The sequence below is a fragment of the Ascaphus truei genome, chromosome 13, assembly GCF_040206685.1.
Source record: "Ascaphus truei isolate aAscTru1 chromosome 13, aAscTru1.hap1, whole genome shotgun sequence".
Classification (NCBI taxonomy): Eukaryota; Metazoa; Chordata; class Amphibia; order Anura; family Ascaphidae; genus Ascaphus; species Ascaphus truei.
This window is the reverse complement of record NC_134495.1, coordinates 20245799-20261749: the sequence shown is the minus strand read 5'-3', so window position 1 is coordinate 20261749 and position 15951 is coordinate 20245799. Positions and strand designations below refer to the sequence as shown.

The 15951-nt window shown below is 45.0% G+C and overlaps 1 protein-coding gene across 2 annotated transcripts; it reads left to right on the top strand.

The window, feature by feature from the left end:
• The first annotated feature begins 820 nt into the window (after nt 1-820).
• Nucleotides 821-15005, top strand: SDS (serine dehydratase). Of its 2 annotated transcripts, XM_075568821.1 has the most exons (9): nt 906-979; nt 6293-6449; nt 7511-7669; nt 10174-10213; nt 10941-11080; nt 11703-11794; nt 12087-12314; nt 13430-13554; nt 13975-15005. In XM_075568821.1, the coding sequence occupies exons 2-9, from the start codon at nt 6330-6332 to the stop codon at nt 14181-14183; spliced, it is 1113 nt and encodes a 370-aa protein (XP_075424936.1). In that variant the 5' UTR covers nt 906-979; nt 6293-6329; the 3' UTR covers nt 14184-15005. The 2 variants fall into 2 exon arrangements, with proteins under 2 accessions (XP_075424937.1, XP_075424936.1); XM_075568822.1 differs by lacking the exon at nt 6293-6449 and having other exon boundaries at nt 821-979; nt 13975-15003.
• The last annotated feature ends 946 nt before the right edge of the window (nt 15006-15951 follow it).

Sequence of the window (15951 nt, the reverse complement as noted above, 5' to 3'; positions counted from 1 at the left end):
TCCCATGATCTGTAATTTGTATTATTTGTTATTTATATGATTACCCCGTGTATTACTACTGTGAAGCGCTATGTACATTAATAGCGCTAAATAAATAAAGACATACATAATAATAATACTGTATGTCACTGTGTGGTACTTATTCTGCTTCGTGCGTCGCCCAAATCCTACTTAGATGTCCCACATCCTGCCTCTTGCCCTCATAACTCCCGCCATGTGGCATTCCCTAACGATCTGTGTTACATGTAAGAATCTTGATCGATACGTTTATTGCGTTTGACAAAGTCACGTACAGCACAAAAAGGTTGTGCGTCAAAGCAAACTTTCCCCCTGCGTTGATATGTGAATCTGGGTTGTTTCTACCCCGTAGGTATATTCCGAACCCTTCCTTCTCGGGACATTCCTGCGTGTTTTTATCTCAGTTAGAACATAGAGTACCTGAGTGTTTTTAACTTGACTTTAACATCTTGAAAAAAACAGGTTCCCAACAACACTGCTGCCTGCCTGGGGATCTCTTGTCTGCCTTCATTAAATGAAGCGGTTAATTATCACCCCCCTCTCTGTGTTTACCAGATGTCTTTCCCCCAGTAACCAGTTCGACCAGCTTGAGCCGGTCTGGGACCATCCACAAGACACAACGTGGGGAGGGGGCTCACTGGGTTAAGAGGGGGGACATTGTCCCCCTTTTGGTAAATGAGTCCCAAAAATAGTCTCCTTCCTTTAGTTGCTGTAAAGACCTTTACCCTTCTCCACCCCCTTCCTCTTGCCTGGACCCTTTTGGTATTGTCTGTAATAACTGTGACGGTCTTGCACGGGGGTGTGCTGGGGGTGTGTCACAGGGTGGCTTCCAATTGGCCACTGGACAGGGTCCTGATCCTATAAGAACTGCGGATTTGCTGGTTGAAGAATCCCTAACAGAGGCAGCAAGACAGCAGTGGAGAGAACTCAACTACATCTTCTGCCAGAGACGTGTGACCAGGTGAGTCAACTGCATTTTGAATATATATATATATATATGTATGTAGTTCTATGACATAAATTGTTAGTCCAAATAAAAAAGGTATCACCTAATACTGAATAAATCATTTATTCTGCACTATCACTGAGAGTATGAACTGGACTAACACTGCTATTTCCTTTATTTTTTTATATATATATATATATATATATATATATATATATATATATATATATATATATATTGGGGTGAAAGAGGGCAATTATATTACTATTACCCAATTAGAAGTGCAGTAACAAAGGATGGACAATACCTTTTATTGAACAAACAAGTAGTTGGTATGTTACAAGCTTTCCAACCTCTCTGGGCTTCCTTTGTTGGGTATCCCATGTTACTACATGGAAGAAAGGAACGACACTGCTACCCACGCTTCTTTGCCAATTAGACGTGGGTTACAAAGCACAATGCGATACAGAGCCTCTGTATCCCACGGGATGAGGCTGGATTGAAGAGTTTGAAGTCTGTGTGCTGTAACCGTATCCACTACTACATCACAAAGTAGATTATCACAATTACAATTAGATTGTAAGCTCCTCGGAGCAGGGACTCCTCTTCCTAAATGTTACGTTTATGTCTGTAGCCCTTATTCCCATGATCTGCTATTTGTATTATTTGTTATTTATATGATTACCACGTGTATTACTGCTGTGAAGCGCTATTTACATCAATGGCGCTATACAAATAAAGACATACAATACAATACAATACATACATCACAACTTCTCCCAACTTTGTACATAGCCAAATTGGCCATTAAGACTAATGGGCAAATTCAATATACTCCAACTAAGGGGCAAATTCAATATACTCCGACTAAGGGGCAAATTCAATATACTCCGACTAAGGGGCAAATTCAATATACTCCGAAACGGGCGTTGACGACAACAGGGATTTTTCGTCCTAAGACGTCCCAAACGGCAGTTTTGGAGCATATTGAATATTACCCCTAAAGCGGTAGCCAGGGGAGTCACACAGGGTAAATAGTTTTAACTCCCTAGTCCTCGCCCCCCCCCCTCCCCTCTCTCCTTCCAAATCAGTTTGCACAAATCTGTGTAAATAATATAATAAGTCAATAATAAATGTATACAAAGGGTTTCTGTTAATTACCAGAACTATCACAGATCAATGTTGCCAGTATTTTCTTAGCCCCTGTATATCTGTCCAGTTGAGCTCTCCAGAAATTTGGTAGCTTAAATGTAAGGCTGTTAGGCAGGTCCCTAAAATGTGTTGATTCTAATCAATAGCCAGAATTTCATGGTCCTAGCTTGGTATTTGCAAGTGTTGGCAATGGCTGCTCTGTCAATGGCTGCAGCAAAGCTCATGTTTGTAATATACTTCCCGAAATTCATCAGTGCTTGAAGGAGAAAGTTCCCAATTTGTCTGATTGAAGTGCGTTTGATGAAGACCTGGGATGCCCATCAGAGCAATGGGGGTAATTTCCACGTCAAGGCCTGTGGGTAGCCACTTCCCAGGGCTGGGGAAGAGTTAAGTGCCATTCAAATGAAAGGAACTAAAATCTTCTCCGGCACAAGGAAGGCGTCTTCACTGCATAAATCCTGGTAGGAATCTTCTGCAAGGGGTTGGGAGGCGAGACGGATAGTAGAGATGGAAGGACAAAAGTGTGAATTGGAACGTTTTTGGGGCCAGACTGGCCCTTTTATAAGCGGGCGGGTATTCAGACCTACAAGCCTCGGTGGCAGTGAAAGGGGCGCACTCTCCCCCCAAAATGTCCCACCTGGATTCCAATGCATGTGCTCCAACCACTGGACCCCCTCCATTCATCCTCCACTGGCCCCCACCCCCCATTCTGGAGGCCCAAAGACAGGGAGGAGGGGGAGTTGTTTTTAAAGAAGTGTTGGTGTTCTAAGATGTTAAAATGAGCCAATAAACTATTGTCCCCTTGAGACTAGAGGGAGACCCGCTCCGCTCATAAAGTCTCCTCTGTCTCCGGCAGTAGAGCTACCTGGGAAAGAGTCTGCTGGAAATATGCTAACCTGAAGTGGGTTGTACTGCCCGTGTCATCATATATTTTTATATTGTGTATGCAGCACCGTACATAGAATTTTGCAGGCACATGTCCTCGCCCCAGGGAGAGTGCCTTTGAATTTTGTTTGACACTGAGATTGCTGCAGGGGAGCCTGGTTCAATTCCCGGTGTCGGCTCCTTGTGACCTTGGGCAAGTCACTTTATCTCCCTGTGCCTCAGGCACCAAAAACATAGATTGTAAGCTCTACGGGGCACGGACTGTGTCTGCAAAATGTCTCTGTAAAGAGCTGCGTACAATTAGCAGCGCTATACAAGAACATGCTATTATTATTATTGGTGCACTGGGAGATAAAGTGACTTGCCCAAGGTCACCAGGAGAGATCATAAGATTCAAATTGAGTTTACCTGCTTCATAGGCAGTTTTATTTATTTTTTGAAACACTAATGGCATTTTTTGTGCGCGCCAAAAATGCAGCGCTAAAAAGGTACATCAAACCTTTATAAAAAATGTGCGACGTATGTATGAAGGTCGTGCTGCGATTTCGACATACGATGCATAATTAGTTGTTTGAAATTATATCTGACACCGCGTCATGTTGAGTACCTGATTTATACAGCTGAAATTAAAACAGGAATGATGCATATTTTTTTTTATTAGCATCAGCATTAGTTAATATACATGATTACTGTAATATTATTTAAAATATCCATACTGCGAAAATAATACATTTTGGAAACCTGCATAATGACCCATCCGCGCTGGGTCAAATTCATTTGTGGTTCATAGAAAGCCACTTCGTTCGTCGCTAACACTATTCACAGACTTTCTATGGTTTATGCCAGGCAGGAATGCAATTTGATGCAATCTCTCCTTTTTTTGGGGGGCGCACAGAACATTATTTTCTTGTACATCTCGTTAACGTGCGTACGCCCAGCGCTGCCCATTTCTGTGCGGCAAAACGAAAGGAACAGACTCTGAGCACACAAGCCCAATATAAAATCAGATCTCTGTGCATTACTTTTGCACCTAGGTAGCCGCTTGTGACGCTTAGTACATAGGCCGCTAAGTTAATTCTCACTGATGCAGCAAAGCAAAGTTGCTGCATCAGAAAGACGCAATCCAAGCATTATATTTCATTTTTTTTTTTAATAAATCAGTTCTGTAGTATTAGATAATACTGCATTTTTATTATTATTATTTAACTCTTAATGCCATTTTCTATGGGTTTTAATATACTGAGCATCCTTTGATTTCTATAGCAGGCTTTAGCCGACCTCCTCAGCAGTGCAAGAGCTTTGTAACACTTTTCTGTTTGTGAACATTTGTTGCCAATATTCCCAGCAGTTTGAGCTGCAAACTATAACAATAGATGATGTTACCTTAGTAGTATCAAGATACATTGTAGCTGCTGAGTTACACTGGCTGAAGGATTCGTTGAAACTGAAAGGCAGCCATTTAGTGAACCCTGGAAAGCAGGATCCTTGCTGATCGATCACAGGAGAACCAATCGATTGGCAGATTAGATAATTAGTTTAAACAAACAAAAAATCATTTTATTTTTTTTAAAGTGCCACTTGAATTGCCCCTATCCCATTTCAGATCCTTAGTTCCTTCAGTCAGTGACCATCTGCGCCCAGGGCCGCCAACAGGGGAGAGGGGGGCCCGGCCAATTCACCAAAAGGTGGGCCCAAATGACGTGTAGGGTCATGTCACGTCGCCATGGTAACGTGACGTCACGTGAGCCCGCTGCATCATTTGACGCCGGGTTACCAGGACGACACGTTGCGGGAAGGTAAGTGTATTGTAGAGGTCTCGCGCGGTCCCCCGGCATTTAATTTAAATGCCTGGGGGGAGAGCGCGGGAGCTCTATAACTGCTGCGCCACCCCCAGATAATGTAGTGGCCCCCCAGTTTGCGCACCACTGTGATAGGCCACTGTGGCGGGTATAGAGTGAGTCTTCTCATAAGTAGGGGTCATTTAGTTAAACCCTTTGGCCAAAGTGTTATAAGTCTGCAGCCACGTCACGACATGACCAGTCTGCAGCCACGTCATGGCATGACCAGTCTGCAGCCACGTCACAGCATGACCAGTCTGCAGCCACGTCACGGCATGACCAGTCTGCAGCCACGTCATGGCATGACCAGTCTGCAGCCACGTCACAGCATGACCAGTCTGCAGCCACGTCACGGCATGACCAGTCTGCAGCCACGTCACGGCATGACCAGTCTGCAGCCACGTCACGGCATGACCAGTCTGCAGCCACGTCACGGCATGACCAGTCTGCAGCCACGTCAAAAATGACCAGTATGCAGCCACGTCACGGCATGACCAGTATGCAGCCACGTCACGGCATGACCAGTATGCAGCCACGTCACGGCATGACCAGTATGCAGCCACGTCAAGGCATGACCAGTATGCAGCCACGTCACGGCATGACCAGTATGCAGCCACGTCACGGCATGACCAGTATGCAGCCACGTCACGGCATGACCAGTATGCAGCCACGTCACGGCATGACCAGTATGCAGCCACGTCACGGTATGACCAGTATGCAGGTCCTAACACTACCTGTGAACTTTCTCATTTACCTCTGCAGTGGAGGGAGAAATGTCTTGATAGATAATATTTCCATAGGTGCAAGAAAAACTTGCTACTTAAAAAGTGGGAAGAGTGAGCTATGAAGCAGGGAGGAGGGGTCACTAACCTCCAAACAACTGCTACAGTTGAGTTGACAATCAATAAACACACAATGGTTGCAAGCTCAGAACCCACCACATTTTATTTATATATATATATAAATATATATCATCAGTCCAGAAAACCAGGCACTCATATATGTGCAGATAAAGGTGGTAATAGGGTGCAGACCGTCCAGGTGTCAGCAAGGCAGCACATCTGATATGAGAAAACAGGACAGGCACTCCAAGATCCAAAGGTTGTATTCCTCAACGTTTTGGCTCCCAATGGAGCCTTTATCAAGAGCTTTTGATGCAGGCTCCATTGGGAGCTGAAACGTTGAGGGATAAATGTCATTTTTGGATCTTTGAGTGCCTGTCCTGTTTTCTCATGTGTGTGTGTGTGTGTGTGTGTGTGTGTGTGTGCATATATATATATATATATATATATATATATATATATATATATATATATCTTTTTTGTGTGTGTCAAAATTAGTGCTATTGGGTGTGAACAAATATACTGTATACAACAAAAAACAAAAAGCCCTAATGTTACATCCAAATGACAAAGTATATAGTTAAATACTTATCTGTTTGTCTTCTCATAAGTAAGGGTCATTTAGCTAAACGCTTTGGCTGAAGCGCTATGAGCCTGCAGCCACGTCACGGCATGACCACTATGCAGCCACGTCACGGCATGACCACTATGCAGCCACGTCACGGCATGACCACTATGCAGCCACGTCACAGCAAGACCACTCTGCAGGTCCTTACACTAACAGATAAATATTTTTGGTCACACCCAATAGCACTCCTTTTGACATGTGTGTGTGTATGTGTGTATGTATGTATGTATGTATGTATGTGTGTATGTATGTGTGTATGTATGTATGTATGTATGTATGTGGTGTGTGCTGGGTTTTCTGAGCTTGCAGGGGTTGTGTGCGTGGAATAGAGTGAGCCCCTCAGTAACTTGCCGATCAGCATCTCAAGTGAGGATTGGAACTGGTTTAAACCACTGAATCAGCCTACAAATCTCTGGCTCTGCGGGAAATGCGATTATCTCAATCCCTGGGGGATTTATTGGATAAGCGGGTCTCCTGCCACAACAAAGAATAGGCAGACCGACACGTTCAAAGACAGAGCAATCTAATTACAGTGTCAAGTAAACCAAACCCCTTGTGCAAAGCGGCTCTTAGCTCGAGTTTACTACAACTCTCCAGTTCTTACGTCGTTACGAGTAAACGATATTACATTCGGTTTGTAGGTTTCATATCCGCTGCTTATCCTGATGAGGCTTTTTTTCAGCCAAGTTAAAACTTCATTTTGTTGGTAATTACTATTGACATAGGAGATTCGATATGTATCCCGGCAGGAAACAAGAAGTCTCTTGATAGGGTAAGGCCGCGCCTATGGCGACGGCGACGCGTGACGTCACCTGTCGCTGTAAGCGAAAGTTGTATTTGCTTTGCGGCGCCATCGCGGGCGACCAGCCTCCTGATTGGTTGAGGGGCTGTCACATGAGGCGACAGCCCCTGAAAAATCAAATAATTACGGTTACCAAAAATCGCGTCGCCACGTCGCTTTGTCGCTGTCGTGCTTACTATAAGCGCACGCGGCAGCCACAATGCATTTGTTTTTGGGCGACGTCGCGTCGCAGGCACTATAAGCGCGACCTTAGCCCTGTGTAGCCACATATAGTGAGATCGCAATGAAAGTCCTCAGTGATTATTTTTTTTCAATTTTTGTAGACTATTGCAATGGCGGCCATCTTTAAGATGCCCGGGAGCGAATGTTTTAATTATCAATGTTTCTCCCCTTTGGCAGGTCGAGATGCCGGAAAGTAAGTGTCTGCATTTGAACACCCCGCTGAGGGACAGCGTGCCCCTGTCCAAACTGTCCGGGACGTCAGTTTACCTTAAACTTGACAACGCACAGCCAACGGGGTCCTTTAAAATCCGAGGGATTGGTCATCTATGCAAGACAGTGAGTACACGTGCGTCATGTGCCCCCTCTATGGTAGGAAACCCCCTTATAAGAACAGCGTATCTGAGACATCATGTGTCGCTCTCTATGGTAGGAGACCCTCTTATAAGAACAGCGTATCTGAGACATCATGTGTCGCTCTCTATAGTAGGAGACCCCCTTATAAGAACAGCGTATCTGAGATATAATGTGCCTCTCTCTATAGTAGGAGACCCCCTTATAAGAACAGCGTATCTGAGATATAATGTGTCCCTCTCTATAGTAGGAGACCCCCTTATAAGAACAGCGTATCTGAGATATAATGTGTCCCTCTCTATAGTAGGAGACCCCCTTATAAGAACAGCGTATCTGAGACATAATGTGTCGCTCTCTATAGTAGGAGACCCCCTTATAAGAACATCGTATCTGAGACATCATGTGTCGCTCTCTATAGTAGGAGACCCCTTTATAAGAACAGCGTATCTGAGACATAATGTATCGCTCTCTATAGTAGGAGACCCCCTTATAAGAACAGCGTATCTGAGACATAATGTGTCGCTCTCTATAGTAGGAGACCCCCTTATAAGAACAGCGTATCTGAGACATAATGTGTCGCTCTCTATAGTAGGAGACCTCCTTATAAGAACAGCGTATCTGAGACATCATGTGTCGCTCTCTATAGTAGGAGACCCCCTTATAAGAACAGCGTATCTGAGTCATAATGTGTCGCTCTCTATAGTAGGAGACCCCCTTATAAGAACAGCGTATCTGAGACATAATGTGTCGCTCTCTATAGTAGGAGACCTCCTTATAAGAACAGCGTATCTGAGACATCATGTGTCGCTCTCTATAGTAGGAGACCCCCTTATAAGAACAGCGTATCTGAGACATAATGTATCCCTCTCTATAGTAGGAGACCCCCTTATAAGAACAGCGTATCTGAGACATAATGTGTCGCTCTCTATAGTAGGAGACCCCCTTATAAGAACAGCGTATCTGAGACATAATGTGTCGCTCTCTATAGTAGGAGACCTCCTTATAAGAACAGCGTATCTGAGACATCATGTGTCGCTCTCTATAGTAGGAGACCTCCTTATAAGAACAGCGTATGTGAGATATAATGTGCCTCTCTCTATAGTAGGAGACCCCCTTATAAGAACAGCGTATCTGAGACATAATGTGTCTCTCTCTATAGTAGGAGACCTCCTTATAAGAACAGCGTATCTGAGACATAATGTGTCTCTCTCTATAGTAGGAGACCCCCTTATAAGAACAGCGTATCTGAGACATAATGTGTCGCTCTCTATAGTAGGAGACCCCCTTATAAGAACAGCGTATCTGAGATATAATGTGTCGCTCTCTATAGTGGGAGACCCCCTTATAAGAACAGCGTATCTGAGACATAATGTGTCGCTCTCTATAGTAGGAGACCCCCTTATAAGAACAGAGTATCTGAGACATAATGTGTCCCTCTCTATGGTAGGAGACCCCCTTATAAGAACAGCGTATCTGAGACATCATGTGTCGCTCTCTATAGTAGGGAGGACATCTTAATATGAGACAAAATGTGCTTGTGTCTATAGAGGGAGCCCACATTGTAAGAACTTTCCCTTCGTACAGAAAAGAAAGTCTAACATTTTCTTAAATATATCTGAGTGATCCTTCTTATCCTAAATATGTGGCGTGCAGTGCACCCTTAATATACAGTGCAGTGCACCCTTAATATACAGTGCAGTGCAGTGCACCCTTAATATACAGTGCAGTGCAGTGCACCCTTAATATACAGCGGTTCACTAGAATCCTTATGTTCTGTGTAGTCTGATCTCACTCAGCCCAAACCATACTAAATACCCATCTCCTCCTGTATCTCACTATGCCCTCCCTATTGCTTTTTCTGTTTACTGTTTCCTCACTCTTTGGTGAATGTCTCTGTTCTCTCCAACTACCCCACTGCACCATTATTTATACACCTCTTTCCCAACAACTTCTTTACCCCTCAATAAAAAAACACCACCACAAATCCTCTATTCACACCCTCTATCTACTCCTTCCTGCTGTGGGGATCTCCCCTAGGCCTGAAGCCAGACATACACAGCTGAACTCACCCATGCCTCCCTGCCATCTCTTCCCCTGTAAATGGTGTTTACCTTTTCATTTAACACTGACCAACCTTGCAACTCACCCCACAAATCAAGCATCCCAATAGCCTGCACTCATGGCTATTGTCCCATAGTCACTTATACCACCCATTGTGGCCAAGTACACCCATCTACAGCACTTATTCCCTCACCTGCTGTCTCTGTAAGTTTCCCCTCAAATCTCTTAGATTGTAAGCTCCCTGGGGCAGGGATTTCCTTTCCTATTGTCCTGCACTTATTGTATCATTATAATTCCCTGTACTGTATTCTTTGTGAAGCGCTGAGTACACTTTTGGCGCTATATAAATAAAGACATACACTACAATAGAATATATAGCCACTCTATTGAAGTGTTTGGGTTAATTGTGCCTTTGTCTTCCCTTGCAGTGGGCAGAGCGGGGCTGCAAGCATTTTGTCTGTTCCTCAGGTGAGCTTCGTCCTGCAAGCTTCTCTATCCCGTCCTCTCCACTCGCCACCCTGCTCACACCCCTCAGTTTGCATCTGATTAGCTCTCACCCCATCCTTCACGGTCTATCCTTGAATCCCATTTCTCTCATCTCTAAATCTCTAGCCATTACCATTTTTAAAAAGGTGCAATTCACCCCCCCCCCCCAGCTCCCCCAAATAACCCAGCTTAAACTGGGCTCAATATGACACCCTACAAAAATTACGTTATTTTAAAATTTGAACAGTTTCTAGCTTGATTTCAATTTGTATTTAAGAAGGCCCCAAACCTGTAGTAGAGTGTCCACATGGTAACATCTGCTCTTAGTCTTTGTTGCTCCACCTTACCAGGCAGCGTGAAGCTGTTGTCCATGCAGACGCCAAAGAGGCTTATCAGAAACTTATCCTGAGCTTCTCTGATAACTCTTTGAAATTCAATGATGTCAAAAAGTGAGAGGGATTTCGCTGTCCCGTTAACTTCAGTTTTGGGTTTCATTCGGTGGAAACAAAAAACACAATTTACAACTCGGTGAGCTGGAAAAGCTAGAGATGAAACAATAACCGTATTGCACAGAACAGCGACTATCTATTTAAATAACACACAAAGATAAACGCTCAGGGGACCTGCACCGTTAAAATCCCTGTCCCACTATGTCCCCCTCCTTTTATCTCTCCTCCGGCTTGACCCCGGTCCTTGTTTTTTATTGCAGGGGGTAACGCGGGGCTGGCAGCTGCGTACAGCGCCCGGATGCTCTCCATCCCAGCCACCATACTTGTCCCAATCACCACCCCCTCCTTCACCATCCAGAGAGTTAAGGATGAGGGAGCCACAGTCTGCGTGGTGGGAGAGGTGGGTCCAGCGGCTGCTCTTGTCTTTCCCCCCACCCCGACCCCCCAACAGGAGTTGAGTTATCCTCATACAACACCATAGGGGTTAGAGCTTACTGGGATTGTGTTCATCTACACCAGGCCTGCACAACTCGTAAAGTGAGAAGGGCCGAACTGCTCCAAGGAAAAAAAATTTGGCCCGCACGGGTAAAATCATCATCATCATCATCTCTGCTCCAGCACCTCTCATCATCATCATCTCTCCTCCAGCACCTCTCATCATCATCCTCTTATATCTCCCCCAGCACCCCTCATCATCATCCTCATATCTCCACCAGCACCCTTCATCATCGTCCTCATATCTCCCCCAGAACCCCTCACTATCAACCTTTGCGATACTCCCCATCTATCTCTCAGTGAGTGCAGGTGGGCCGCATATGGCCCGCGTGTTGTGCAGGCCTGATCTGCACCATTCGGGACCTGATGACTACTGTACTAGTGCGTGCAACTTTGCGATGTCAGGGGGGCCAGTCGTGGGATTATAGAACAATGGCAATTGCGATTACAGACACCCAACACTCGTAGCTCTATATGAGAGTATGGATCCCTTCCAGATGCACACAACATCTGCCTCTTCTCTTTAGATACTGGATGAGACCATTGAACACGCCAAGGAGCTAGTGAAGAATAACCCTGGTTGGGTCTACATCCCTCCATTTGACGACCCCTTGATATGGTAAGGGCGACATATTGAGAAACGATGAGGACCGCAGACCAGGGAAATGGTATATAAAATATAAAAATAACAGCCTTCTGCAGTGATGCCTTCCTTTCCGGTTTATGCTGTGACGCTCCAGAGATCTCAGCTTTGGGACCACTTTGAAGATGGCTGCAGTTTCAGTATTATGTCTAAGCAGTTTGGGAAATAAAGAGCTACAAAGGCGGATACTGCTAGTTCTGCCTCTCTATTAAGGAACACCCTGCCCACGTGTCTTTGCCCTCATTCTCCGCTCTGTGCTCCTCCGTAGGGAAGGTCACACCTCGCTGGTGAAGGAGATAGAAGCCAGTCTTCCCGCAAAGCCCGGCGCCATCGCCCTGTCAGTGGGAGGAGGCGGGATGCTCTGTGGAGTGGTCCAGGGGCTCAGAGAAGTAGGCTGGAGCGACGTCCCCATCATCGCTCTGGAGACTAGAGGGGCCCACAGCCTCAACGCTGCTCTAGAGGCTGGGAAGTTGGTCACCTTATCGGAGATCACCAGGTGAGCGATTTCCGACTTTGCATCAGCGATACACACACAGAATTTGAGGGCAGGTAAGAACCGCTTGGCCCACCTAATCGACCCATTTCCCTAAAGCCTCAGACTCTATTTGATCCTTTGCCTTTCCTTTATATTCAGAATAGTCTATCCTGAGCATACACCCCGTTCCCATGAAGAAGTACTTCCTCGCACTTCCCCTGATCCTCCCACCCTGCAGCGTCAGAGAATAACCTCTTGTTCTATCTCTTCTCTTTCTCTGAGATATGCTTCCCTCCTGCACTTTGTTATAAACCCTTCATATACCTGAAAGTTTGACTCCTATACCCCCTCTCATGTCTCTCCTCCACACTGCACATATGAAGGCCCTTTAGTCTTTCCTGATAAGTCTTATGCTGTAGATCATGCACCATTTAAGTAGCCCGTCTTTGCACAATCTCTGATTTATTAACGTTCTTCTGGAGATATTGTCTCCCCCATTGGGCAGAGCTCTCTGTGAGGTCCCACCAATGGTCTATAACGTAGCATCACCAACCCGTCTTTCTGCTACCAATACCTCTCCCTATACAACCCAACACCCTGCCGGCTTTCAACATAGCTGTGCTACATTGCTCTCCTACTTTGAAGTCACCTGAAATATACTCCCAGGTCCCTTTCCTCTATAGTAGCTGACATTATAGTGGCATCAGCCCTCTATTCTGCCTTTGGATTTTTGTGACCCAGGTACATTATTTTGCACTTGCCTCACTCTCAACTATTCCTCTAATATACCTACATGATCATTCATTGTGTTTAGCCCCTCCTCTGGAGTGTCAGCTTCCAAAAGGCATACCTCCCCCTCCAGCTCATGTGCAATGTCACTGACAAAGATATTGTCAGATGTCTGCAGAACCCACAATACTTAGTTTGGTGTCTCCAATGATCCTCCACTGTTCCTCCTAGCACCAAAGAGGCAGTGACATGTGTAATCCCCCCCCCCCGCCCCCCCAGACAAAGGGCAATTTGTAATTAGTTTCCAGAGAAACAAAAGCAGCAAAATCTGTGCTTTTAGTAGGGTTACTTTTGTATAAGGAAGACACTGACATTGTTAAACCCTGGTCTTCGCTCTCTTTACCCAGCGTGGCTAAGACGTTAGGAGCCAAAACTGTGGGAGCCCAGACACTAAAGGTGGCCCAGGAGCATCCAGTCTACTCCGAGGTGGTCACGGACCAACAAGCCGTGCTGGCTATTGAGGCCTTTGTAGGTAAGTGGCAAAAGAAGGGTGCAAGTGGGCTAGTTTGCCAGTTAACCCCCTTTGCTGCTGGGAGGGTCAGAAACGCATTACCTAGCAAGGGTAATAAAGGTGCTTCATTGTAATTGCTAGAAGGGCGTGCAATAGCACAAAGGTTGTATACTCATACGCCCGGAGTGGGATACATAGTGCATTACAGACTCAGACAAGTGACACACAGGACAATTCTGTCTCTGTGTCACCCCACGGTTAGAGACAGACACAATAAGTTTCAGGGTCCCTTCCATCTCTTGGGCCACCCTGCAGTTGAAGGGATAGATCCGACTCCCAGATCCCTTCCTTCACCCTACAGTTTGATGGACACACTCAATGAGTCCCCAAAACGTTGCCGTCTGTCAGACTGAACTCACGCTCACCCCCCCATCTCCCTAGATGACGAGAAGATGCTGGTGGAGCCGGCGTGCGGTGCAGCTCTGGCTGCTGTATACAGCGACGTGGTGGGGAAACTGCAGCGAGAGGGCAAGCTGAGCCCCGACTTGTCCTCTCTGGTCATCATAGTGTGCGGAGGGAACAACATCACACTGGCACAGCTCTCCCGTCTTAAAGAACAGTTGGGCATCCCTTCCGTCAGAGCCGCCTAGTGACAATGCCCGGTTTACCTTCGACGTCTCGTACATACTGGCTCACATAAACCAAATGGCTCAGGACGCCTAGCTTAATTGGGTTCCAGGTCTCACTTCTATCTTTGGGTCACAATGAGGTGGGAGGGTCAGACTCAATGGGTCTTAGTGTCATCCTGTGGTGGGATGGAGACTTAAGGAGTCCCAGGCCCATTCTGTGTCACCCTGCTGTGGACAGGACAAACAATGTGTCCCAGGACCTTCTGTGGTAGGGTGAATCGATGCAGTAACTCCTCCAATATGTCCCTTCTGTCTGTCATTGTGCAGTGGTAGGGACAGATCCAGTGATTACTATGTCCCTTGTGTGTCACCAAGATACTTTCTTTCTCCTTGTCCCATAACCCTCCTCGAATGGGCCCTATAGCTCATGCTGGTCCTACAAACACATCCAGATCCCGTCCATCACGATCAAGGCTCACTAATCCCTTTAAACTATCTCCCGCCCTCGCCACATCCAGCCTGTGACTAGTCAGCACTCATGTATATTTGTGCTAGGAAATATATATCTCACATGGGGAGCCAGGAGACCTTTTAGAAAGGGGACAGTAACTGCAGGTGTAACTCTTGGGATAGTTTTCAGTTTGTCAACATGTTATTGGGAGAAGCCCATCAGGTTTCCTCTGCAGAGAATGAATTATAAAAATGATCATGATCATGTTAGAATTAACACCCTATCACCCTTTGAAACTCACATTATTTCCATACCGTGTGTTTATATATATATATTTTTTTGTTACAAAATCATTTCTGTTGTGTTATAACCATATAGTAAATTTTTTAAATAAAAATATTTTATATAAATACAAGTCCCAGTGGTTTAATGGCAGAACGTGCACCTGTAATATACGCTTATAAAAAGGGTCTACGGTCTTGATATTTTTACTATACAAAGTTACTTTTTTTTTTGTATATGGGGACATTGAGATTTCCCACAAAACGCCTGATTAGGCAAATAAAATAAATAAATATTACAACAGGAAGGAGAAAAAGATCCCAGACAGTGAAGCACTCAAACGTCCATAGATAATAGTACCAGTGAAATGAGGAAAGAAAGAGTTAATACTTCAATTTTAATATTTATTTAAAATAGGTTATCAATTTAAACGTGTAACGGCAATCTACACGTATGTGGACATTAAGTGTACACCACCGTTACACGTTTAAATTGATACATTTGATTGAGAATTATTTCAAATAGGTTAAGTACAGCATTAACTCCTTCATTACTTATTTCACTGGTAATATGATCCATGGGCGTTTGAGTGCTCACTGTCTGGGATCTTGTTCTCCTTTTGTTGCCATAAACCCTTATCCCAGTCTAGCACTACGCCCTCACCATACGATTCTTCGTATGTAAGCGCTGAGCGAGGATTCCCCTCCCCCTTGCCACCCGTGTATAGAAATAAAAAAACATTGCAAGTTCTCTAAGTATGTCCCACTAATTTATCTATCTAATCGGTGCTTTAGAGATCTAAGAAGCTGGTGTACCAAGCATCACACACAACATTTTTGATGCTAAATTCTTATTTTAAAATTGCGTTTGTGTATCCTATGTGCTAACTAATGACATTTCTCCATCTGCGCCACCCGCTTACAAAAAATGTTCATTGTGTGGGTGCACAGATATGGCCTGCACTGGGCATACATATGACATATGACACACACACACACACACACACACCCCTTTAAGAAAGGGGCATTACAAGCATTTTATTTTTACACGTGATTG